This window comes from Thermobia domestica, chromosome 5 (assembly GCF_964235325.1).
Source record: "Thermobia domestica chromosome 5, izTheDome1.hap1.1, whole genome shotgun sequence".
NCBI classification, from domain to species: Eukaryota; Metazoa; Arthropoda; class Insecta; order Zygentoma; family Lepismatidae; genus Thermobia; species Thermobia domestica.
The window spans coordinates 36,443,413-36,468,326 of NC_137458.1; the positions used below are offsets into that span (position 1 = coordinate 36,443,413).

The 24,914-nt window shown below is 37.0% G+C and overlaps 1 protein-coding gene across 14 annotated transcripts in view; it reads right to left on the bottom strand.

Moving 5' to 3' along the window:
- Window positions 1-3,954: 3,954 nt before the first annotated feature.
- Window positions 3,955-24,914, bottom strand: part of Ufd4 (ubiquitin fusion-degradation 4-like) — a 222,950-nt gene continuing 201,990 nt past the window's right edge. For 11 of the 14 annotated variants that reach the window (XM_081758514.1, XM_081758516.1, XM_081758521.1 and 8 more), the window contains 9 exons: window positions 21,405-21,650; window positions 20,818-20,948; window positions 19,082-19,311; window positions 17,654-17,879; window positions 14,032-14,236; window positions 12,274-12,647; window positions 10,764-10,901; window positions 8,315-8,842; window positions 3,955-5,206 (listed from right to left, as the gene is read on the bottom strand). In XM_081758514.1, the coding sequence (XP_081614640.1) occupies window positions 4,924-5,206; window positions 8,315-8,842; window positions 10,764-10,901; window positions 12,274-12,647; window positions 14,032-14,236; window positions 17,654-17,879; window positions 19,082-19,311; window positions 20,818-20,948; window positions 21,405-21,650 (2,361 nt within the window). In that variant the 3' untranslated portion in view covers window positions 3,955-4,923. The remainder of the gene's footprint in view (window positions 5,207-8,314; window positions 8,843-10,763; window positions 10,902-12,273; window positions 12,648-14,031; window positions 14,237-17,653; window positions 17,880-19,081; window positions 19,312-20,817; window positions 20,949-21,404; window positions 21,651-24,914) is intronic. The other 3 variants (XM_081758520.1, XM_081758513.1, XM_081758519.1) reach the window with 1 other exon arrangement.

Below are 24,914 nucleotides of genomic sequence, written 5' to 3' on the forward strand. Positions count from 1 at the left end.
TTAACCATCATAGCCTCCGTTAGCCTCGATGCATAATCTTGAGACGTTAAACAAAACGCCAAGGTCTACAGCGAGAGATACTATAACCCATACAGACATTCAGGATCAATAGACGAGTTATATGCCTGAATTGATGGTTCTGTGGCCGCTCGGAGTGGTTACACATCCAATTAAATTAATACTATTTTTCAAACACCCTGTAAAACATGTTCGGGATGTACCACAGGCGCTACATTGGGATCATTACCACCTTCTTGTGTTCCAACTTCGGCCTGCTCCAAGAATTTCTACTTCTATTCTTAAATGCGTTTCCATCCAACGTAGGTATCGGACCTTTTTTTTAAAAAAATAATAATAATAAATTCTTATTGTAATTACAGTAGAACGTTGATCGAGAATCATTTGGAGGGTTTTCGAAATGACATACAAGGCATTAATTTCTATTTAACTCTTTTCAACAGTTTTCCTTGACACATTTGATCCAACAAGTTTCTAGACTTTATGCCATCAAGTATACAAGATCCCTGCAAAATCCTCCCTTGATTAGTTCATCTGAAGAAAATGTTAAGTTCATCATGGTATATTCTTCAGCTTCGGGAAGAGGTGAAGTCTGACGTCGATATTTTGTGAATAAATCATTCTCCAACTCATTAACTTTGGTCATTAAAACAACGTCCGTAGGGGGGGGGGGACACTATCTTGTTGATACGAGCTTCTTAAAACTGGCCTTTTTTCCTGTATAATTGATTCAAAAGCTTTGTATAGCACTTTTTTTTAAACCAATGGAATAAAGCATGAAATGGATAGTTTTTGCACCTCAAACTAAAGACGAGATCTGCAGACCTCACATGCATATCTTCTTCGGACGTGGAAAATCAGGATGTTTCCAAGGTTTTGACTGCTGTTTCATTTCAGGAGTGCAGTAATATATCCATGTTTTACCTATGGTTAGAAGCAACGTACAAAATAAGTTACTTGTTTTAATTACTTTCTTTTTAACGGGCTAAGTTGCCCTTAAAGATTTGGATTCTATGATTAATTTTCTCTCAAGTGATACAGTGGTGGCATCTATCTTGCAATTTCTTCAGTATTCTTTGGTCGAAATATCAATTACTAGTGCACACATATATCTACAGCTTCTGCAGTACAACTTACCTTTAATCGGCCATCCTGGAGTACTATATAGTGATTTTTTTCAATTATCTTATATATTAACATCCACTTGGCAACAATTAAAAATGATGAAGTCCGTGTGTCCTTATTCACAAAGTATTTAACGATCTTTCGGTGTTAAAAACTTATTATACTTTAAAACACCTGAGTAGTGTGGTTGCATAATTAACTGTAACCTCTCAACTATGGGTGTCCCAATGGGGTCAGGGAGGGGGCGGCTCCCCCTGGCTCACGAAAATACCGGTGCACGATTATAGTAACTTATATTCTTAAGATTTTCTTAATGCAAATAAAAAAAATACCAGGGAGATGTCCCCCCCCCCTAGGAAATTTTCTTCGGCTGCTGTTTACTGAGCCAGACTAAAATGAGAAGTTGTCACATGACTCATAATACAATAATAACGCACTCTGGAATCAAACCTGCAAACAGGGATTACTCCAAGAATTTTTCGAATGACCTTCAATAACTTAACTTCAGAATGAAACCACTATGGATACACCCTTATAATTTCAAAACGACTGGAGGGAATGGGACTGCAAATGATAAGGTATACTAACATCATCACTGGCATCTTGGATTCAGGGCCAAATTTTAAATGTGAAGGAGGGTGTGAAATATAGTTTTGGAGTAGCTTTTTACCACAATGTACATAAGTTATTTCCGAATTAGCTTTATTTTCCCGTTAAAGGATTACTTGCTCTATAAGCGGGGAAAATGCAGCGGTGTAATACGGTTTTAACCAAGGATCTTATAAAATAGAGGATCTGTTCTTACAAGAAGATCTTGAAGCCATACGTCACAGTTTCGCCACCCGTACTCTGCCCACTCCGCTCAATAGGATCGCAATGTTTTGAGCCAACAATCATGGCGGAAACAAACGTAGCCAATCAGACGATGGCAGAAACGAGAGTAGCCATCAGACGTGCCGATGCTTGGTTGTTTTTTGGCTTCATCGATTTAATAGGGATATGGGCAAATCCTCTATTTACAATATCCTTCGTTTTAACTTTAGGTATCAGGTACGGCACTTTTGTTGAAAGAACGCATTGAAGTTGATTAGTGGGTACTGGACCCGAATTTGAGATGGCCACCACGATAGTAATATATTCTATCAGGTTCGGCTCCATCCCCACTACCTCTATCCAAGATATTGTCCTATTTCCTCCAGTAATTTTGAAATTGACAGGATGTATCTAGACTTTTGTTTCACTCTGTGATACAAAGGTCTTTAATATAGATGTTCGTGGATTTAAATCTAGATGTCCTTACGGTTTGCTTTGAACCACTCAATATAATTTCCGCATAAGAGCTTAATTTAAAAATACAGAAGCATAAGGGTCAATACAGAGTCATCAATGATTGAGTTCCTTAAGAAACACGCTATTTAGTTTCCAATTCATTTGTCGAAATATACGAGGGAGGATCAGAAACTAAGGTTACAAAGCCGATATTGCTGGACTTTCAATTGTTAATAGGGGAATGAGGGGCTGCAGTAATTTTAATACACGGCGTTGGTAACTGTGCAGTTTCAGCCACTCGCCACTTTACGGCACTAGTTGTAGGTAAACTCAAATGGCGATTCGTTTGGAAAACTGGTCTCGCGAAGAAGTCCGCCCAGTTACTCGATTTCTGTGGGCAAAACATATGACCACGGCTGAAACTCACCGGCAGCTGGTAGGAGTTCAGAGATATACTGTAATGCCTCGTCAGTATGTTGCAGAATGGTATCGAAAGTTTGCACCTGGTAGAGAGAACGTCACCGACGAGGGGCGCAGTGGCCAGCATGACAACACATGTGAACACAACTCGCGTGGAGGAGCTGATTCAAGAGAACACGAGGATCACTTTCACCTGTTCTCACACTTGAAGGAGCACCTAGGAGGCCGTTAATTCGCTTCAGACGAGCATTGACAACTGGCTGAACACGGAAGGACGGAATTTTTAGCAGGAAGGAATCTTCAAATTCATTCCACGATGTAACAAGTGAATATGGAATATCTCCAGAACCAATAAGGAGATTGTCGAAAAATAAACCTAATGTATGTACTATCTCTTGGCTCTATGAAATAATATCTACACGCTTCACTGAAGCCTTTGTAACCTTACTCTCTGATTACCCCGAGAAAGAGCATCATTGATATAAACTGTTTGAATCATGTCCACGGCCTCCGTGGCTGTTTCGCCAAGTTTTACATAAAACTTGATGGCTACTCTCTGCTCCAGTTTACGAACGAAGAAAAAACAGTTCACTGAAATCACTGTAACTCACAAAATTTAGAACAAATTCGTGAATTCTTCACACAATGCACAACATACTCTGTACTAAAAGCTATACACAATAATCGCTTGGTGGTTCCAGCAGCTATCTTATAGTGTCGCTAGTCTTTAAATTTAGTAGACACACTGTATATAAAAGTAGATCAGGCCGAAGATCGAGCCAGGTCTCCCGCTTATTATGCCAGTGATTAATCACTGCACTATGCAGTCCTCCCTTTCACAGACCATCCGAACTTCACCTTTGACAGTGGATGAGCAGACTCTTATTACATCTATTGTGCTTTCGAAAGAGACAAAAGAAGTGACAATTCCTAAATGATTTTTTTTTCATCTTTAGTTCAACTACACTTACTAACTATGAAATTTAATGTAATTTCATCCACAGTAAGAATTAGACGTAGAGAAAAATTGGTTTTTACCTGTAACTTTAAACATCACTGCGACACAGCAACTTTGATACATAAACAATTGTGTGATTTCACATCAAACACGAAACACAATGGTAGTGTAAGCCATTTGTGACTTTTTATTAACCATCTGAACATAAACATGACCTTACAAGATATTATTTATCTTACAGAGGAATCAGATACACAGCTCGTGCACCCGTTAACATTTCTTTTTACTTTCTCTCTCTTCAAATTCAAAACAAAAAAATGGGATCATTAACAACTTGCCCTTCAGTTTGTATTTGTCCCACCTGTACAATTAACATGCCTAAAAAAGCAACAAGTTGCATGGTGTGTAATCTGCAACTGAAGAGCTCTCCTTTTCTCCACAGCCAACCCGTGATTCTTCCGTGTCGCTTCATTAACAGTCGAAGCAGAAAGCCGCTGAGGCTACGTGAAAACCTATCACAAACTTGATAAATGTGCAATTAAGGCACAGTGAAAAAAAAAGCTGCTTTTAACATTGCAGCAATAGATGGCTTTACTTAACAGCACTGCAAGTCCACCAATGCATTAGCAGTCCCCTCTTGAGTCCAATACTGCAGAAAAACAATAGCTCCTTCACAGTTCTTAGTACAACACTATTGCAAAAATTAAAAAAAGAAATCTTAAAGTCTTAGGCTACATCTAATACAATATTTTTTTTTTGTCTTCCTTCTCCAAACCATACAATAAAAGTTCTCTATATTTTCTTTAATAGTGAATATACTGCATTGCACAGGAGCCCATACAATTTTGGGACACATTCAACTATACACATGGAATACATCAAAGCGAAAACAAGAAGACTGCGTTATTATGTGTACACAAGGGACAAGTGATAGTCAAACCACAACACCTGTAGCTGCTACACAGTAGTTGTCAATTACGCAAAGAAATCAACTGTTTTAGAACTCAGTCTGTTTGATCACAGAAGGTGCTTGCTGTTTCTGACTGGCAGCTTGCAGCAGATATGGACCAATAAACAAAGCCCATGTTTTATTATAATGTTTTGAGCAGGACTCATAGTCATCTCCCACATTGTTAATTCAGGTGGAAGCCCTTCTCCCTGGTGGCCGCAAGCAGTCTCTCCCGCAGCAGATCCTCCGTTGGATAGTCGGGTAGTTTGAGGTAGTGCACGCAAGTGTTCACTGACGGATAACTGCCTTCGCCGGCGTCCACTTTCCGAACAACGGTGAGACGGGGATACAAATTAGCCAAGCCTCCGGGTGGAAGCGACGAACAGCCAGTGGTAAATTGCAAGAAAGCTTTGCGTTCTTCAGGAGACATATTCACAAGTACGTTCACGAACCTCTGGAAACCAGGACTGCAAAACAAAGATATAATGGAATAAATACTTGACTTACACAAATGAACTAACGTTTAACAGAAATGTTATGAACTAAGTTTATATAATTAGTAGCGAGCAAAATTCACTTCGAGATTTCTCAAAAACTTAATCTTACAGAAATGATATATACTCATGTATTGGTTTAGTCATTTGCATTACTCAAATAGCCGACAAAGCTAACTAATCTTGTAAAACTGCATCATCTTTGTAGAACCAAATTAATGCATTACTCATTCAATTTACGCTCTAACTGTGAAAGCGTTATCAAGACGATCTACCCATCTACAAAGGTATTTTTACATAGGAAACAACATACTCACCCGTTCATGCTCCTAGTATGTACCGACTTGGTAACAGCCTCCTCCGCGATTTTCGTCGTCCAATTTTAAAAATGATTAATTTTCTATCAAGGAGAGTTAGTGTAAATGGTTTTGTATTATATTGTTCATGTATAATAATTATTTTCACATTTCTTTTGCTTTTCTTTTTTCTTTTAAATCAAGAATTTACAAAGACGCCTGCCAAGAAGTTAAAACTCAGTGGTTTTTAATGTTTTTGTGCGAAGAGGATCAAATTGAACATTATATGAATTCTAGAAGTAGGCGTTTTTCATTCCAAAAATTGGTCGACGAAAACAGCAAAGGAGGTTGAAATTCCAAGTCGAGGTCATCCTTGGCGTATGAATGGGTGCGTATACTTTTATTTTATTTTTTTTAATGTACCAGACACTAACATATTACATATCCTTTTATATGTCACTAGAGTCTGCTTCCCTAAAGCTTTTAAAGGTAAGAACAAGGGTAACAAGGGTACTAGGAAACTTTTGCAATACGACGCAACAATGTGTCGCAGGAGCCTGCTTCTTGATGCAGGATGAGATGTTCATACGTGCACAATAACCGCTACACCAAGTCGATGGGCTGAGTTATTCATTAACAGTTATAGTCTGAAGTGCTTGCTATGATATCTTGGTCATGAAATGAGATACGAGCAGTTTTGCGGTATAACTTTACGAGTGGTTTAAACGTAGGCCAGTGCTTAGAAGAAATGACTCTTGCACTGAATGATGTCTGCCTACATCGTGCGATTATATTCAGGTGATACAGAATTCAAGTTTTTACACAACCTGGTAATAAAGTTTACTTATTACGAAGCAGGTTTGTACCATCTGTATCACTCTTCCGCAACAGTGTTGTGCCGTGACTCATTAGGATCCGACATATATAAGAAATACAGTTGGTTGTCGAAGTACTAGAAACACTTAGAGTTGGAAATAAGTCAGATGTCTGGGTTGACAACGGTCAGGTGGCGATTGGAGCGCCGGGCAGTTGGTGGTGGATTGTAAGGGAAAATTCCGTACTACGAGAGGAGCAGTTAAACAGCAGTATGTAGTGAACTGAACACGGAGATAGTGTAAAATGGAAAACCTCTATGATTTTTGAAGAGAGTAAATTGTAGGCGCTCGGTTGTATGGTGCACGAGTGACGAAAGTGGAAGTAAATTGGGTGTGTCGCCATGGACAGTGTCCAAGGTGATGATGGCCTAAAAACAAGGCCAAAACCACATCGGGAGAGAACAGAGGTCGGGAGAAAACTTTCAGTGACAATTTCCACATAGCATTACAGCAGACTGTCACTCAGAACCGTCGTGAGACTGCGGTGCAAGTAACGGTGAATCTCAAACACCACCTCCTACAGTCCGCCGCGAGTCATATTACACGGACATAAAGAGGTCGGATTGCACTGGTAAACAAGGGATTACACTGGCTCTTTAGCGCGACGCCAATGGTGGTGTGAACATGCAACAGGGAACGCTAATGACTGGAAACGTGTGATATGGTCGAATGAGTAACGGTTCATCTTATTTCAAAATATGGGCTATGTTTGTGTGTGGCAGGAGCCCAAAGAAACATATGATTCTTAGTGCCTCCGCCCAACTATAAAACACTGCGGTGGTTCTGTAATACCGTTGGCTGCAATATCAATTTTTCAATAAGTTGTGTGTTGACGCTTACCAGTCACGCCACCGCCTGTAATTATGTCGCCATTTTAGAGGGGGGCATATGCATCGTATGCTCCAGATGTGCTTTCACTATATTCCAGGACAATATGCCCATTTACACAGCTGGAGTTATTGCGGCGGTTTGAGGAATGAAAGGATGAAGTTGCATGCCTCCCGTCCAATTTCCGGACTTGAACTTAATTGATCATCTGTGGTTCGGTTAGGAGAAACGAATCCAGTGCAGATTTCCTCTCTTTCGAAACTGAGTAATGCAACGCACGAGGAATATTTACGTTCTCTGTGATTCCACACCATACTCTCTGAGCTGTTCAGAGGATCTAACGACATATTAAGCTAGTAAATGGCAGTTTTTTAAAGGTGTTTCTATTACTTTGATATTCATCTGTAGGTAATGGTAATGTTATGGTTTAATTTTATTACACATAAAATTTGCTATTATTTTCACTGTATTGAGTATGATCTGGGTTTCCACTCAAGTTTCAATGCGATTTGAAGTTGCAATATTTCGTTATATTGGTGAACGTGTATAATAGGGTATCCATTTCCATATATTTGTGTTAATAATGAACATATTTAAGGCAATAGATATATTTAAAAGAAATATTAAAGAGGACCTGCACATTAAATTTCAAACCGTCAGAAACATTATATAAGGAATATGAAATACGAGAAATATCATTCTGAAGTTACATATGTCTAATAACAATTTACTAAAATGCAATACTTTTTATGTAAATTATTAATGTAACCATTTAAGTAATAACTGTAAAATAACTAGAAAAAAATAGATTACTCAAAACTAGTATATGCGGTCCTATTGGGAAATGGGGATTGTCAATGTGGTCTTTAAAATGAAGAAGATTCCTCACTATTACAGAAAGAGAAAGACAGAAATGATGAGAAGGAAATAGAAGAAAGAGAAAGAGAGAGAGAGAGAGAGAGAGAGAGCGAGAGAGCGAGAGAGAGAGAGAGAGAGAGAGAGAGAGAGAGAGAGAGAGAGAGAGAAAAACAAAAGCAATTTCACATGATTAACATTTTACGAATATTTTGTCAATTTCTTACCTATCACGTGTGTAACCTAGCTTTGGTTCTGTGTAATTGAGAAGATCTTCCCTTGACCATTTGGGATTTTGATCACCACATAACATCACTCTCACTTCTTCAGGGCTAAAAGCTCGGAGTTTGTCCATGGAAAAGACACGATTAAAGCCTTGGTGAAACGCTTCCAATTGTCTCTGTAAACCTTTCTCTAAGCAGAAGGACATCGTCAGATCAATGTATTCTTCCACATTATCCAATGTAACTTCAACATCAGCTCCACCGGACACTAAGTCTGTAGCAGAAAAGCCAAACACACGCGAAGACGGAAGATACTGGAAAGTAAGCGCCAAGTCCTCTAGATGCACCACTGGGCCAGAGGTTGTCAACAAAGCTAAATTCTGTATTTGATTTGCTTTCACTTCAGGTGACAAGGTGTTGTCTTGAATGATTCTAGTTTTGCGGCTCGCTAATTCTTGTAGCTGGTGAAGAAAATGACCTCTTACAGGATCTACTTCCTGTAGATCCTCTGGAGTCAAAAGACCCGAAAACCTGAAACAGAAAACGTGTAGTAAGTTAAACTGTCAAGATACAATTACCAATGAATATTGTGGTCCACTTAAACCATATAAGCATACGTTGGATATACGAACGATGAGCACGGAAGGCAAGAGCTACAAGATTTTCCCAAGCATTTCGTCTATCAATATCATACCTTAAATTTCCAAATCAGCTGCTTCCCAACACAACACAATATGTATAATGTGCGATGTTTATTTTGACATTAGTAAAACTGTCTAATTTTTGAAAATCCAATCATATTGTCATCATATTTAATTATGAGTTTTCATAATTAACTTTGTTTATTTTTAAATTTCGAACGTTACTTTCATTATTCAAAAACTACTTTGCTGAAAACAAATACAGGTATGAATGTCATATTTATTGGTCAAATATTGTTATAATAATACATTATATCTAATCGAGGAGCGACCATTCACTTAATTTTCAGCTCAGCAAATCCGAATAAATTTCTTTAATATGCTTTCTATTAAAGCGCAAAGAAAGCAAAACTCTGTTGAATTAACATTACTGACTGAATTTTTCTTTTCAACATTGAAAAGTCTTTCAATCTATTTAGGGCTGGGAAGTCTGAAGCATGTATAAATGAAACTGAAAAGATTAGTGGTCTACAACTCAATAATTATAAGTATCACCCAGTGTTCGAAGTGGAAAAAAAAGCAGAGGCGCTATGTTTTATTATGATTTTGACTCAACATACCTGTAATTTAAATATTGTTTTGATCACTGAAAAAACAGCGACGGTATGTCCTCATTACTGAAAAACCAGAGGCGGTATGACATACCACCGCATACCGTCTCACTTCGACCACTGGTATTATCCGAATAGCTTGCAGAGCGTAAAACTTTAACGAGATAAGTTCTCAAAATTGATGATATTTTAAAAAATGATATCTCTAATATTATAATCGTTTTGATTTACTTTTTTTATTTTTTATTTTATTATTATTATTATTTTTTTTGCATAATACTGATTGTGTAACTACTTAAAAGAAAAAAAAAAAACAAACGAAGAAGAATAAAAACTTGATTTTTTTAAATCACAGGACTACATTTGTTCGTAAAATCTAGGTTTTCTACACTAACTGTCAGGAAAAAAATTAAAAAGGTACTACGAGATCACTCTGCAGCTAAGTATGAATCTAATTTATGAGGAATAATTTTGAGCGTGCCTTTTGTGTTCTACGTCCTTGTGTAACACACATGTTATGAAGGACGGGACCTAGCATTAACGTTAAGACTCCGAACCACGATCAGTGCAATTCGCGGGTGTACATCATACAACGATCACACAAGATTAATCCTCACAGCATAGGCCGTTACTCACCACCATTATCTCGCCTACAAGACAACTAGATTATAGGACCATGCCACCGACTAAGAATAATTTTATAACCTGTAATTTCAATTGAAAACTGAAATGAAATCTTTCAGTTTAACGTCCCACGATTATGCCTATTAGACTAAGGCAAGTGAATGATCATGGAATAATTGGTGGAATGAGAAAGTGAGAGGAAACGGGAATACCCCGAGAAAACCCACGGACACGATGTTATCCATCACAAACTTACTTGGCCGGGGATCGAATCAGGGACCCCACGCACCAGAGATAAGCGCTCCACCACTGAGCCACCGTCCCCCCTAGCATACAAAAGTTGAGAGTTTCGTTGTACTAACTGCCAAATAATTATAAGCTCTGCAGAATAATTTTCACAAGAGAATGAAAAGCTTCTTTAAGTCTGTGTTTCTCATTTTAAATTATTCTTAATTAGACCATTATTTCAGTCGGGTCCACAATTTTATTAAATTGTCCCGCTACCTGGTATTATTGGGTTAATTACAGTACGAAGTATCTAACTGACCACGAATTCAAGAGATTATCTTTACTAACCATGGTTTTCCACCTTCTTGGTTTGGTTTAGGTGGATCCAGTTCAAGCTCTTTTTCACTTTCTTCTGAAATATACGACGACATCATCACATCTTCATCCGCAGAAGGTCTGGAATTGTCGCCTGGGTATAAACCAATTCTAAAAGAAAATTAAATTTGACAGTGAGTTTTCCTCATTATTACCCATGTCAGAAAAAAATATACCAAAAATATTGGAAACAGGAGGAAATCATCTTAAAAACACCGCTGAGAACCAGTATATTACACTTCTCTATGTAAGCTTCTAGCTATACACTTATTGCTAATATTATGAGAATACGAGGGGCATTAAAAAGTAATGCTTCGTATAATTTTTCGTAATTAGTAGCGCGTTGTTGATGTGTTATATATTAGACCTTCACTAACACTTGTGTATTGGGATGTTTCAGATTGATTGAAGGACACACTGATTTGAGGCATAACAAAGAGCGGTAACTGAGTTCCTGGTGAAAAAGGGTTGCACCAGTGTAAAAATCATCCAAAAGAGGCTAATAAATGTTTATGGGAATACTGTGGTAGACCCAGGCCCGTATTTAGGTAAGTGCTATTCTGTGCTCGAGCACAGGGCGGCAGAATTTAAGGGCGGTAAAATTTTGGATTTTTTTATAGATTCACAATAAAGTAATATTTAAAACTAGCAACCCACAGACTCCCGTGCAAGAGCGAGAAAATATGTTAATCTGTTTAATTCGCTCTAATTACAGTAGTTACTAATTAGCTAGCTTATCTGAATATTTCTAAAAAGTCATCCTCTCCCACCCCCCACCCCAAGGGGTGAGGATGAACTTGAACAACATGAAAGCAGACACCGTTAAATTCAGCAAACTCGAAAACTATGAATTCATCACTTATATCTGTCGTTTCCGACTAATTTTCAAATCTCGCTCCCCCCTCCCCTCCATGGGGAGTGGAGTATGACCTTGAAGTTGAATTGGATTTAAAGAGTGTTACTATTCATTTCAGCCATACCAAAAACTATAAATTCAACTTTAATATTGTTCATTTCCGATATTTAAAAAAAATTCTCCATGTTATTCTTATGGGGACTTTGCACCCTCATTGCTCAGCTCAAGTGTGTCCTAGCTTAAGTGTTTAGCTTGATTGATGCATTATTCAAGATCTAGGATAATAGGATGCATTACTTTTTATTTATTTATTTATTTATTTAACAATCACCAGATACAGCTCAGAGGCCATTTTACACTGGATATTAAAATTCCTATCCCATTTAATACCCCTCGTAATTACAGAACAATACACCAGGGTCATTTGCTGTTTTCGGAAACCAATAAAATTATTTTTCTTAATTCCCAGTAACATTCTTGTCTCACTCCCCCCTCCCCAACCTCCTGTAGCCTTATAGGGAGCTGCACGGAATTTTCTTTTTTACGTGACAACCTTATCACTTTTAAGTACGATTTATAAAAATAATTATAAGAGCAACTTCATTCTACTTGTCCTTTGTATCTTACCTTTCATTCACATTATTCCGAATCTCTCCATGACACATTAATTTCAAGAACGGCCGAGACAAAGGCAAATCCACCAGTCTATTGTCTTGCAGTACTTTTGCTAAAAACACACCAAGGAACCAGAAATACTTCACAGCCTTATCACACGCAGCAGAGTCTTGAGGCAAAGGAGCTGGGAATAAGCCTGTCAATCGTCGCACATAGTAACCAGGAGGCTTCATTCCTTCTCCTAAATCCACATGTTGTTCTTGATCAGCTAGTTCATCATCACACAGCCACATTCCGAGGTCTCGTCGCTGGAGTTCCGCTGCTACTAAAGCGTAGAATTCTAGCGTTGGACCCAAACCAGTACCCTCTTCGCCTTGGAATTCAACCTACAACAAATGAAATCGTGAAACTATCGTGTTAAGTGTAATATACAAGTTATATACTACACTTATCCATTCAGTGACCTACTACCTAAACTTCAATACGCACAGTCATGACTAATTTATCCATACAAGGTAAATTTAATGAATAAACTATACATATATGGTGATATAGAAAGCTTTTACACACTTCGGTATAGAAATGTGCTGTTACTGAACTGTAATACAGAACATACTACATGATACTGGCAAAAGAAACTCTCGTAGTCATATACATGCAATGTCGGGTATATTTTGTTTGTTTGTATATATACCATATATATGTACGAGAAGAAGTCAATAAGTACTCGTATGTGCACTTTTGTTCTAAATCGTCTGTACGTTGGCTAAACTGTTTTCACTCGCAAGCCGATAGATAGCACCATTTTCTTTGCTTATAGCAGGTTTCGGCGTTATCATTTCAGTTCACTTTGGGATGCTGCAAAGTAAACACAGCTGAGCCACTGTTTGTACCACAGAAGAATCACGTTCCGTAATAAGATTTTTTTTTTTTTTTTTTTTTGGTCTGAACGTGTACGAAGATATGAAATGTATAAACCATATGAACATTTGTCATAGTTCTGCATATGAAATTATTCATAACAAACTCAACTTCCGTAATCTGTGCGAGATGGGTTCCAAAACAACTCACTTAAAAGAACACGCGCAATCGTGTGAAAATCTGTCAGTACCTACTGGACAGTCAGCAGCTAACCGAGTCCTGTGTGGTGGAAACGGACAGTGAGGCAGCTATGTTTACTTCGCAACAACGCAAAGTAAACTGAAGTCATAACGCTGAAACCTGCCACAAACGAAGACAATTATGTCATCTATCGGCTAGAGTGCAGAAAACCATACAGACAATTTACAGACGATTAAAACAAAAGTGTATATACTTACTGACTTGCCCTCGTACCTATGTATACCTAGGTGTATGTATGTATGTATTTGTCCAAATAGTTTTGCCCGGATTTTATACCTGTGAATCTTACATGTTCTGAAGTTAGTATATTAGCGTTACTCACAGGTATATACAAAAAGCAGGTTTTTTTGGGAGCGGATGGAAGTTCTTTCCTATAAAAAGTCTGCTTTTTGAAGAAGAAAAAAGAAAGAAAGAAAGAAAACACTATTGCTTCATCATATCTGCCTGAAGATAAGGACAACGTCAGCCCTCGAAATGTTGCAACACACAACAGCATTTACCTGGCTGCTAACCCGAGAAGACCTGTTTGTAAGTGAATGATTAGTTATATATTTATTACTCCTACTTCCAAACTAATGTCTAAATTTATTTACAAATTACGATATACACAGAAAGTTATTTTAACTATGAAAGCAAAAATGTACTTACCTCTAATATACTCTTTCTGCTTGAGTGTATTTTCATCACCTGAATCGCCCAGTCTAACAGCGCCTCTCCTCGAGGAACTTTCACTCTTTCATGTTTTAGTCTTCCCACTCGGAATTCATGAGGGTCATCCCGGCGAGGAGAAAGACCTGGTGCTCGTTGTCGTTCTAATGTTACATCTCGTTGTGTTTGCAGCCAAACGATTGACCTGAAAATTTAGAAAGAAGTCAATAGAGAACTACATATGGAGAATTTAAGCTTTGATTCATAGTAATATGGGTGATACAAAAGAATAGAAATTCATTTAGATGTTAACAGAATACGTTCAAGCGTAATCTTTAGCAAAACACTACGTTAAACCGCAATGTCAATTTATATAAAACACAAGCCCAGCCAATAACATGTTGCGAGAGAATTTATCATCTCTCCCCTTTCTTCTCACAGTATGCTGTGCGTGCTAAATACGACATATAATTCACAATTATTACGGTACGCAATGGTATATAACAATGGATCACCTTTCTACTTTAATTAGCAAAACAATCCTGAAAAAACTTAAGACTGGCGTAAGCAGTGACAGAATTTCTGTTAATTAGCTACATTCTTTGTTAAGATATAAGCTAATGTCATTGCCGAAAAAGTAAATATGTGTTTATATATATTCGTACTATCCGTTAGCTTGTCAAAACAACGCAAATTAGTGCGTTGATCCATGGATAATACAGTAAGTAATTATAGAATATGTTATTTACAAAATAATAATAATAAATAAAGTTTGTCTCTCCTAGGCTCTGCGTTTTAATTACACAGTGTCATAATGCTAAACTATCAGTGCGAACGCATGCATATTTCAAAATCGCAACCTTCAGGATGCAAAGCAGGGCCCACCTTGCTATCTAGAATTGGATTTTAGTATCATGTGTTGTTTCACTCTCACCTGCAAATCTCGCTAAGATCAAAACTCTAATCATCATTACAACAGATGATGTCTGGATATGCTCCACTAAATATGGAGACAAACTGAGTTCAGGTGAAATATTACCGTGACTTCCAACTACACTACAATGACTGGGATAGTAAGCTTTTGCTAAAAACTGTCTCAGTCGATTCTCTACGTCTTTCTAACATATTTATATGCTTGCACATTCTCCTTTGAATTATTTGTACAGTGTACTTTCATGGAATAATCTATTATTTATATGTGAAACCGATGTTAAATTTATTCATTACCGTCACAATCTGTTATTCAATTTTTAAACTTCCACTTATAATTGAAACTAAACCTTCGTGAGATGTGAGTTTTTACAAAAGATGATTTTGTGAAACAATGTACGTGTTGTATTACTTTGCTACATCATCAACTTTTGGCTGTGATCTGGAATGCCATACATAACCTTTTGTAACACTATTATACATCGGGTTCGATTCTGTGTGGGAGCTCATGTAGTTCGGATCCCACATTAAGTTGTAGATCCACGTTTCATGTAACCTTGGTGCTGAACAGGACACTAAATTCCAGATCAACCAATCATTATACACAGTGAAATTTCAGATTTTTCCCACTGAAGGGGGAAAGAGGTCAAAACACATGGGAGTGCAAGTAGTACATCGAACTCGTAACCCACGTTGAGTACGATCTGAGGTATGTCCCGAGGAAATTCTCTTTCGCGGGCCACCTCGTGGAATAATCACTTATTATACTACATTACAAATAGAAAGAAACATTTTGTAAGACCTCTTATATTAGAACTAAAAATTGAAACAAATTTGGACGATGGTTATCTTGATCAGAATTGTGATTGTCATTAATAGTTCCATTTAAAGATTTCGGCTTCATTGACATAATCCTACTTAGCATGTACAAATTGACATTGAAAACACTGCAACATTCCTTCTACTTAATATTAAGTATCGTTCAGTTATATTCTGTCAAGTGCTTTGCAAACATGTTAATGCACGCTATAGGATTATATTGTAGATTAAAATTAACAGCTTGACTACCATACATGTTGACCGTTATCATCTGTACGCCACTGGCAAGAGGTCGCCAGTAATACTCCGTTTTCGCTTTTATTTTAGATGTATAAATGTATGATTTTCTCTGTGTATGGTTTTGCATATACGCAGCGTGGACATTAAATTTTGACTTGTACGCCATATGTATGTAATTGCATATACACCTATAGAACAAATACGACAAAAGTGCAATATATTGTTTGTGTATGGAAAATCATACACGCGGCGCGGCAATTCCATACACATGGAAGTCAACGTGTTAAGTACTGAACTTTTACCTAAAAAATTAATTATATTTATTAAGTTAAATTATTTTAACCATCTCTAGAGTCTTTTATAGCAACTCTTCTCCCGCTGCTGTGCTGTGCCTTCCTTCATTTCCTTAATTTTAGTGGTTGAAGAATGTCCTGTGTGTGGATCAACATTCAACAATAAGCACAGCAGCAGGAGAATTACTGAAGAAAACTCACGAGGGTTGAATTAATTTAATTTAATAAACACATTTTTTTGGAGATACAAGGTTAGTACTGTATTTTTTTTTTTTTTTTTTTTTTTTTGTGTGTGTGTGTGGGGAGGGGGGTTAATAAGAACAGGATTAGCTAGCGAGCTACTTTTAAAATGACACGTTTACAGTAGTGTTAAGAAAGAAAGAACAGGAATTTTTCGAGATCTGCAATCTAGAAACCTGCACGGGCCGAATTTTTCTGCCGAGCCCAATCCAGCCCGAACGTACCTAGGCCCGGCCCAGCCCGGTCCCGAAACGTTTTGGAGATTTTCAGCCCGAGCCCGGCCCAACCCGATATAAGGTTTTTAAAAGTCTTGACCCAAGCCCAATCCGAGCCCGATAAGTTTTAAAAGTTTTTGGCCCGGCCCGATAAATTCTTAAAAAATTTAGCTCGAGCCCCAATCTTTCTCAAAATTTAGTATTAAACTTGACCTAACCCTCAGAAACATTTTCTAAACTCTGGTTCACAACCTCACGCTTGCCTCCCGAATGGTAATACTGCCTCCTAGAACTTTGCGTCATCGAAAGAACAAAAACTCCATTTCCTGTAACAAAAATCTAACTTAATTGATTTTTAGCATAAAGTGTAGAGGGCAATATTGTTTAGCAACAGGCAAAACTTTCCCACCCCTTGTCATATTTTGGGTTCAGTGAAGGTCAAGGTCAGAGCTCAAATTACCGCGCAATGCCTGCAATCCTCCATAGTGAAAGTGGAGCCGCTAAGCAACACAAACTGTAAATAGCTATTGCATTCTTTGTAACATTTTTCACGGGCATACTTCTTCAACGTTTAGCTTTATTCCAATTATCGTTTAACGAAAGTCAATAATTATTAAAGAATTGCAATTAATCGGTCCCAGCCCGGCCCGACCTGAAGAGAAATCAGTGTCGGCCCGCCCAAGCCCGGCCCTTGTAGGTCTCTACTGCAATCATCTTAACTAAAGCAGAATAAAGCAGAAGCGGCTCTCGAAATTATTTCATCACCTTAAATATTTCAGCATTATATACATCAGTTATTCGTTACATTACCAAAATGTACCAGCGATTTATTTATTATTATTACACATCGTTTGTATTTATTAAAACTATAAGTGAAAGATTTACCTGGAAGCTCCAAAGGCAGTGCAGTTGAAATATAATTGCCTTGTTTCGAATGGGAATAAAAATGGACAAGAATGGTTTAGCTCTTCGCACCATGTAGGAAGTGCTCCTGATGAAAGGACCAATGGATCTTGAATTTGCTGCAGTAATTTATTTGTGAGCTTCTTGCTTGTAAAGTCTTCTGGTGATAATACTAATTCACCGTCACCATCTGCAAAAATTTGAGTTCCTGTTTAAAGAAAAGAAGTTGAAAACTGAAAAAGAACACACTATTCTACGTATATGTTATTCTGCATACTAGTGAGTTTCAACACAGGATCTTACTATTTGTAGAAATTATTAAAACAATCTAACAAAATAATTTCGCATTCTTAGAAGGGAGCTCTAATTACACGAAATAGCGAACATATATCATAAACTGTGCTGTAGTCATGTTCCGAAGTTATTCTTTAGAATAACCTTTTGCCATAACTGTCAAATATCTAGACTCTGATGTAATAATACAAGAGACAGAGAGACTGTTTTGTACAGAGCGGTTATAACAAGTGACATTAAAATTATTGGTCAATTTGTTCAGGAATAATGAACAAAATCTTTTGAACGACATTGTACATAAATTGGTGATATCATCCCTAAAAAAACTACTCAAACAAGGTAACAAATAAAATATTTGCTAATGTAAAAAATGACTTATCTCATCTTAATGCACTTAAGTTCGCCAATCTTAAGTTACACGGATGACCAAGAGTAGTGTGTGTGTGGTTCTACAGATAAGCGGCAACGAGGTTTTATTGTGCTTGTCCACCTCTTTAACTGAACAATCTAACGTTTTTTCAAGCATTGAAGTGATTTGTAAGGTTGTTTAACTATTGAGAAAGAACTCAATTCTAACTTTGTATCATCCTATACTCGCGAGTCTAAATTTTAAATGATTTTATAAGATAAAATGGCTGCATTAAGACAAGTTTTAAATGTGTTATCTTAATTGGTTATTCCACAGTAATACAAGTATTATAACTCGATTTTGAATGAGGAAAGCCCAGGAAAAGCCTCACTCAAGATGAGTGGCTTGAAAAAGACTATTGCACCTTTCCGATCGAGTGTGAAAGAAAGAAAAAAGAAAAAGAAAGAATAAATAAATAAAATAAGAGATTAGCAGTTTGTAACTAGTATTTTACATAATAGTGTATAAGGTTCGTAAATTTCTAGGAGTTAAGAGACGCGTAAGACTCTAAGGTAATTATCTTGAAAGCTAAAGCATACAAGACTTATGTGTACCCCTATTCGAGTCACTGTCTATGACAATTCTTCATATATCTATATCTATCTATCTATCTATCTATCTATCTATCTATCTATCTATATATATATATATATATATATATATATAAAGTAATGTCGATCTTGTGCAACATTTTACTACATACGTACCCTCATTAATATTTTCTTCTTTGTGTGTAGTTATAACATAGAGATGGCGAAGAAGCTGTAAAACATCTTCTACAGTGCATGACGAAGGACTGGAACAAGGTGTAGTTGGTGAACTGCTGGCTATAGCTCCTGTGCTACCACGACTGATACGAGAAAACAGGGTGACAACTGGTGTTTCCCCTGCATCACTGCTCATTCCATCTTCTTCCTTAACCTCTTTGTATAATATCCTGAAAGAGAATTAAACACATTACATTCTTTTCTTATATATATCTGACACTCAGTTTCTTGTCTATCACAAGTACTATTATGGCTCGGAATGACAACGCCACAATCTTGCTGTTAGTTACTGTAAGGATCTAGTACTATGAGATTTACTAAATTTCTTCATTAAAAGAATACCTAATTCTCAGATATCCCTGAGTAACAAACAACATCTGTCACAACATATACTATTATCAAATTTAATTGCTAGGGTTTATTAGTTTGACATCCCATGATTATGCACTCTGGTTAAAAGAAACTGTAATGACGACATGGGCGATGATCACAGAGTGAAGAATGTGAAAGAAACAGGCCAACCTTGAGAAAATACACGGATATGGTGTCTGCCCATCACAAAGTCCATTTGACAGGAGCTGAGATCAAACCAGGGACTCTACGCACCAAAGGTGAGCACCCTACCAATGAATATTTTTATCTGTAATAACAGATCATTATCAGCTAACAGCAAATAATACAGAGATCTGACACGCAGCTTTCATATCAGCAAATATATGAAGAAATGATTATATAGCGTGAAAGATGCTTGTACCGTGTGGCAAAATAACAATGAAAACTAACGACCTTGTGCTGACCAGTCACTAGTGCCATCTTCTTCCAAACAATCCGACAACTGCTGCAAATACTACAGAAAAACTTCTTACACATCTACAGTGTCGATTGCGATATAATTTCAAGTTCCGACAATGAAAATGCGATGGACATTGTAATAAGGATATCAAATATGACACACATTGATCTGACGGACTTGTACTATGCACGGGCCATTTTGGTCACATTTTTGTCTATTACAGAGAGGCAAGGTTTATCTCTTGAGAATTCCTGAGAGGGAAGAATCATCTTAACTTGTGGATTGCTTGTTGTATCGGCACTAGAGTTTCGCAAAAATTTTCTTAACGAGCATTTCGAACACTGTTGCATAATTTTTGTCTCCCACTGATATTACACAAGAAACCCATACTGGTTCTATCATTCACGATTCATTGTTTTAATGACGCACGTGTAGCCAACAATCACAAAAGAAAAAATGAACTCATTAAAATATTTAAAATCTTCCTTCGATGAACTTACGGAGCATAATGTACATATATAGGAGGCGTTCGGGGTAGTACGGGCAAACAACAAAAATTACGTGCTGTCTGAACGCTCGAAAATTACATTTGAACTGTTTGAGTAGTAATATCAAACTGCTTTGTGGCAGTCACTTCTCGTGCCTATAAGTTCGTGGAAATCGTTCTTTTCCTTTGAAAATAAAAATTCAAAACAAATAGTCAAATATTTTGACCCTTTGGATTACATTTTCAGGAAACAAGCCTTCACTGAATTCGCCCTTAGCACTCGGAACGCCTCATACACACACTCCATTTTACTGCAATTGTGCAGAAAGCATGAAATTTAAAAGAACAGCAAACCCAAACACGCAATTAAAAAGTATACATGGTGACAATACTTACGTGTAAGTTGGTTCCCAAATACGACGAAGTTTTTCTTGACGACTTCCTAAGTCCGCAGACTGTATCAACTGTTGAACTGATCTAAATATAGTCCAATCTGGAGAATCCAATGCAACTTCCACATCAGGTACCTACAAAAAAACAAAGAATAATATATAGTTCAAAACAATATAAGTCTTTCCATAATAACCTGTAAAACTACTGGAACAGTACATAATCCTATAGACACAAGTATTTGCTTCCCAAAATTAGCAATGCTACTCGATCATTTATGATGAAGTGAACATCTCATAATCCTTATAAAACTACGTTCGGGTACTACAATTTCTCTCATTTTAAAATGAAAACTGTCCAAAATTAATGAAATATGTGGTAGAAATAGAGGTATCAGTTTTTGAATGCACTGTTAGCGAAATTATTAATTCCAATCTACGATACTGAGATTAAGCTGCGAATTATTTGACATGCAGTAAAAATAAAATCTTTGGCATTATTTTACAGTCTCAGTGCCTACATCGAAGTTGTATATAGACTACATAGAAATTATAGTAGAGAACTGAAGTTAATGATCGAAAAAATGAACTTACTCCAGGTAAATTTGGTCCTCTAATGGTTAGTTGAAGTTTGGGTTGTGGCATGAGATCAACTTCTTGGGTTCCACTTCCTTCGTCTGACCCTGGTGGTGGAACCTCGAGGTCTGTAGTTTGATTTACGTTTGTTCGACCAGGTCGAGGGTCAAAGGCTGGAATCAGCGCTGAAAACTGACGTTTTAGAACATACTCATCGTCCCAACTTCGTCTCTTTCCATTCCTTGATTCATAACCTTCTTCTTCCTGTTACAAAACAATAAAAAGAACCTCTTTATGAGAATTTTTTCTTAATGTAACACAAATTAATTTATATTGCAAAATCTAAAGGTATAATTTAATAAACAACGAATAAAATATTCAGAGCGGCGTAGTTAGAAATTCAGCCATTCGGCTTAATACTAGAATTGTGTATGAGTTTAATCAAGGTAAGCTTCCTGCTTTTTATTTATTTATTTATTTTTTTTAACTCGCAATCATTTATTTAATTATGAAGGATTATTAACAATGTTATTACTCGTATTTCAAAAGTTTTAAAAATTATCATTCACACCTATCAAGTGTGATAAATTCACCTCTGAACCTGAGCCATGCTTATTAAATACAAGTTTATCTTACGACTTTTTAAACCTTTTAGTCTCTAAATGGGAAAAGTCATACTCTTTTACTACGTTCACCATTATAATTAGAAACTCTACAAAATTATTAGCACAAGGCACAGTGGCTCGGTAGTAGAACATTCACCTCTGGCGTGTAGGTTTCCTGGTTCGATCCCAGATTCCAAGTGGGTTTTGTGGTGGATAAACACCGTGTGAATGAGTTTTCACAGAGTTCTCCCGTTTTTTTTTATTTTTTTCGTTCCACCACACGGAATCCCTTTTAGGCTTAAAGATGATTGATGAAGGCAAGCGAATTGATTATAGTAGCATTGGTGGAATGAGAATGTGGAGGAAACAGGATTACCCCGAGAAAACCTAGACACGATGTCGTCCATCACAAACTTACTCGAATCAGGGACCCCATGCACCAGAAGTAACCGCTCTTCCACTGAGCCACCGCACTTCCTAATGTATACGAAAAACAGTTAGCAGCAGATTGTATCTATTGTTTGTTCAATTTAATAAATATCAACATAGGTCTATTATTGATCACAAAGCTTCAAATCTGTTTGCGAAGTCTTACGAAAGGGTTGGTGATGCCACTATCTAGGTGTCTTCTAAGGGTTTACTTTCGAACTTCAATTACACAAATGAGAAAATTGTTAAACACGGGCATAAAGAGTGAAAATACACTGTTTTATCTTTGAATTTAACTGAATTCACACCTGTGAAAAGAAACAAAAAAAACTACTATCTTCTTTATTTTTGTATCAGTGTCTAATTCATCCTTTACAAAAGTTCTTATTAGTAGACAAAGTAACTCAAGCACAATAGAGGTTGTGACTCTGCCCATGTGGTACCTTCAATTTTGATATCAATGCATGGCTACTTAGAAAGAGAACTTGGTAGTGTAGCGTACGGACGCGGTAAGCGAGAGATACGAATTACCTTCACGGTTCAGGTGCTCATTTTTCATTTTGAATTTCACCCAGTTCGCACTGACAGTTAAGAGAATATCCTACGGATCATAAGTGTACCGGACAAAAAATTAACTACCCTCTAAAAGAACACTGGTTAGTTTCTATTGCTACAGATGCCGTTTCGCTGGTAATACGTAAGTAAATAACCCATTATCCATGATGTATGATCACTGCAGTTAATTGGAATGAGTAAGCCAGTCAGTTATATGGAAACAGCTCATCAAGATAAATTGAAGCAAAGATGTGACAAAACTGCAAATAAAAGGCCGTTGTGTTTGGATGTCCATGGGCACACAATAGAAGAAGGTGCCCAATTTGTTAATGTTCCGAATTATTGAGAATATATGATAGTATACTTTTGGTGGGTCGGCAATAACCTTTAAAAAAAAAAAAAAAAAAAAAAAAAAAAAAGCATTGTCCAAACTATAAATATTAACTACTTTGATTCATACACGGTTAAAGCAACTAAGCAAATAAATCAAGAAAAACAAAATAAATACGAAAGTACGAAAAACAAGGATATTAAAGATAATAAGGAACCTGTTGGGAGACATCTCATAATAAAAATAATAAGACAAACCGAACTGGGCAACGTCTCTCTTTAAGGAATTGTCAAACACACATATGAACGTAAAACTGCTCTAGAACTGTGGTTGGAAAAAGATCCTAACTTAAAGACAGCATACTAATTTCACTCCTGGTCAAGGAAAATAGTTTCAACCTTGACATGAGCTGCAGTAGACGGAATACATTTAGGTAATCTCCACCAATTTCCGAAAGAACACTGTGAAGGGAAATTCACCACGAAAAAGACAATTTCTCATTGTGGTGAATAAGACTGCAGGGCTTCAACGGACTTAAAACGTGTAAGTACGGTCGAGACGAGTTGCGCTTTTGTTGTCAATGATGCAAGATGTCAAGTCACCGAAAGTCTAATGACGCATTTCACCTGCAACGTGTAATTTAGGGTAGAGTTGGTTTTATGATATAAACGCAAAAATTACAGTGATTTGGGATCACTTAGACGAATAACAACATAACCAAATCAGTATGTTCATTACAACATTTTCAGTGACCAAGTATTGTCATTTCACCCCATCCCCTCAAACAACAAAATGAACATGTAGTGAACAATCCCATCTTTCAAGATGATGATTGCCGTGTTCACAGGGCTTTAAATGTTTGTACACAGTTTGTTTTTTCTATGAGATTCCCCAGAGCATTTCAAAGACAAGGTACACATCCGAAAGTACTACTAGGTTCCACTTTCTATGCAAATACAAAACATGAAACGACTGTACAAAAGTGTTCACTTTGTAGTTTCGAGGAGTCTCACTAAAAACAGACAAATAAGAAAATAAACAAGGTTTACACTATAATCACACACATACAAGGACGCGTTAATTCTACTACTAACGCACAGAAAGGAAGCATGAGCAAAGAAAATCATTTAGTTATTTGATTTTAATGTTCAAAATTTCTTCGTGCTACTTCTTGTACATGTAGTAAATTTTAAAAAACTTGCAAATCCGTCTAAAGAATCCAGAACATGTCCAAATCTTCATAAAAAAAAATGTTTTGCACGATGCATACGTACCCAGTTTAAGCTGACACTTTTTAAAAATCCAATGAACAACGTAAACCATATTGAATCTTTCCATTGACAAACATTTTTTGAGCCAATTGTACCGTCAGCAACAGTATATACTCCCTGAATTTGCAATTACGTCAGTAACTCAGGAGAACTTGTCTGTAGTTTTGAGAGGCATTCTAACACTTAGCGCGGAAGAACCGGATTCGAGTTAAGGGTCCACGGTGGCTCAGTGGTAGAACGTTCACTTCTGGTGCACGGGGTCCCGGGTTCATAGCCTGCTCCCGCCAAGTGAACTTTATGGTGGACAAACACCGTGTGCATGGGTTTCCTCGGGGTT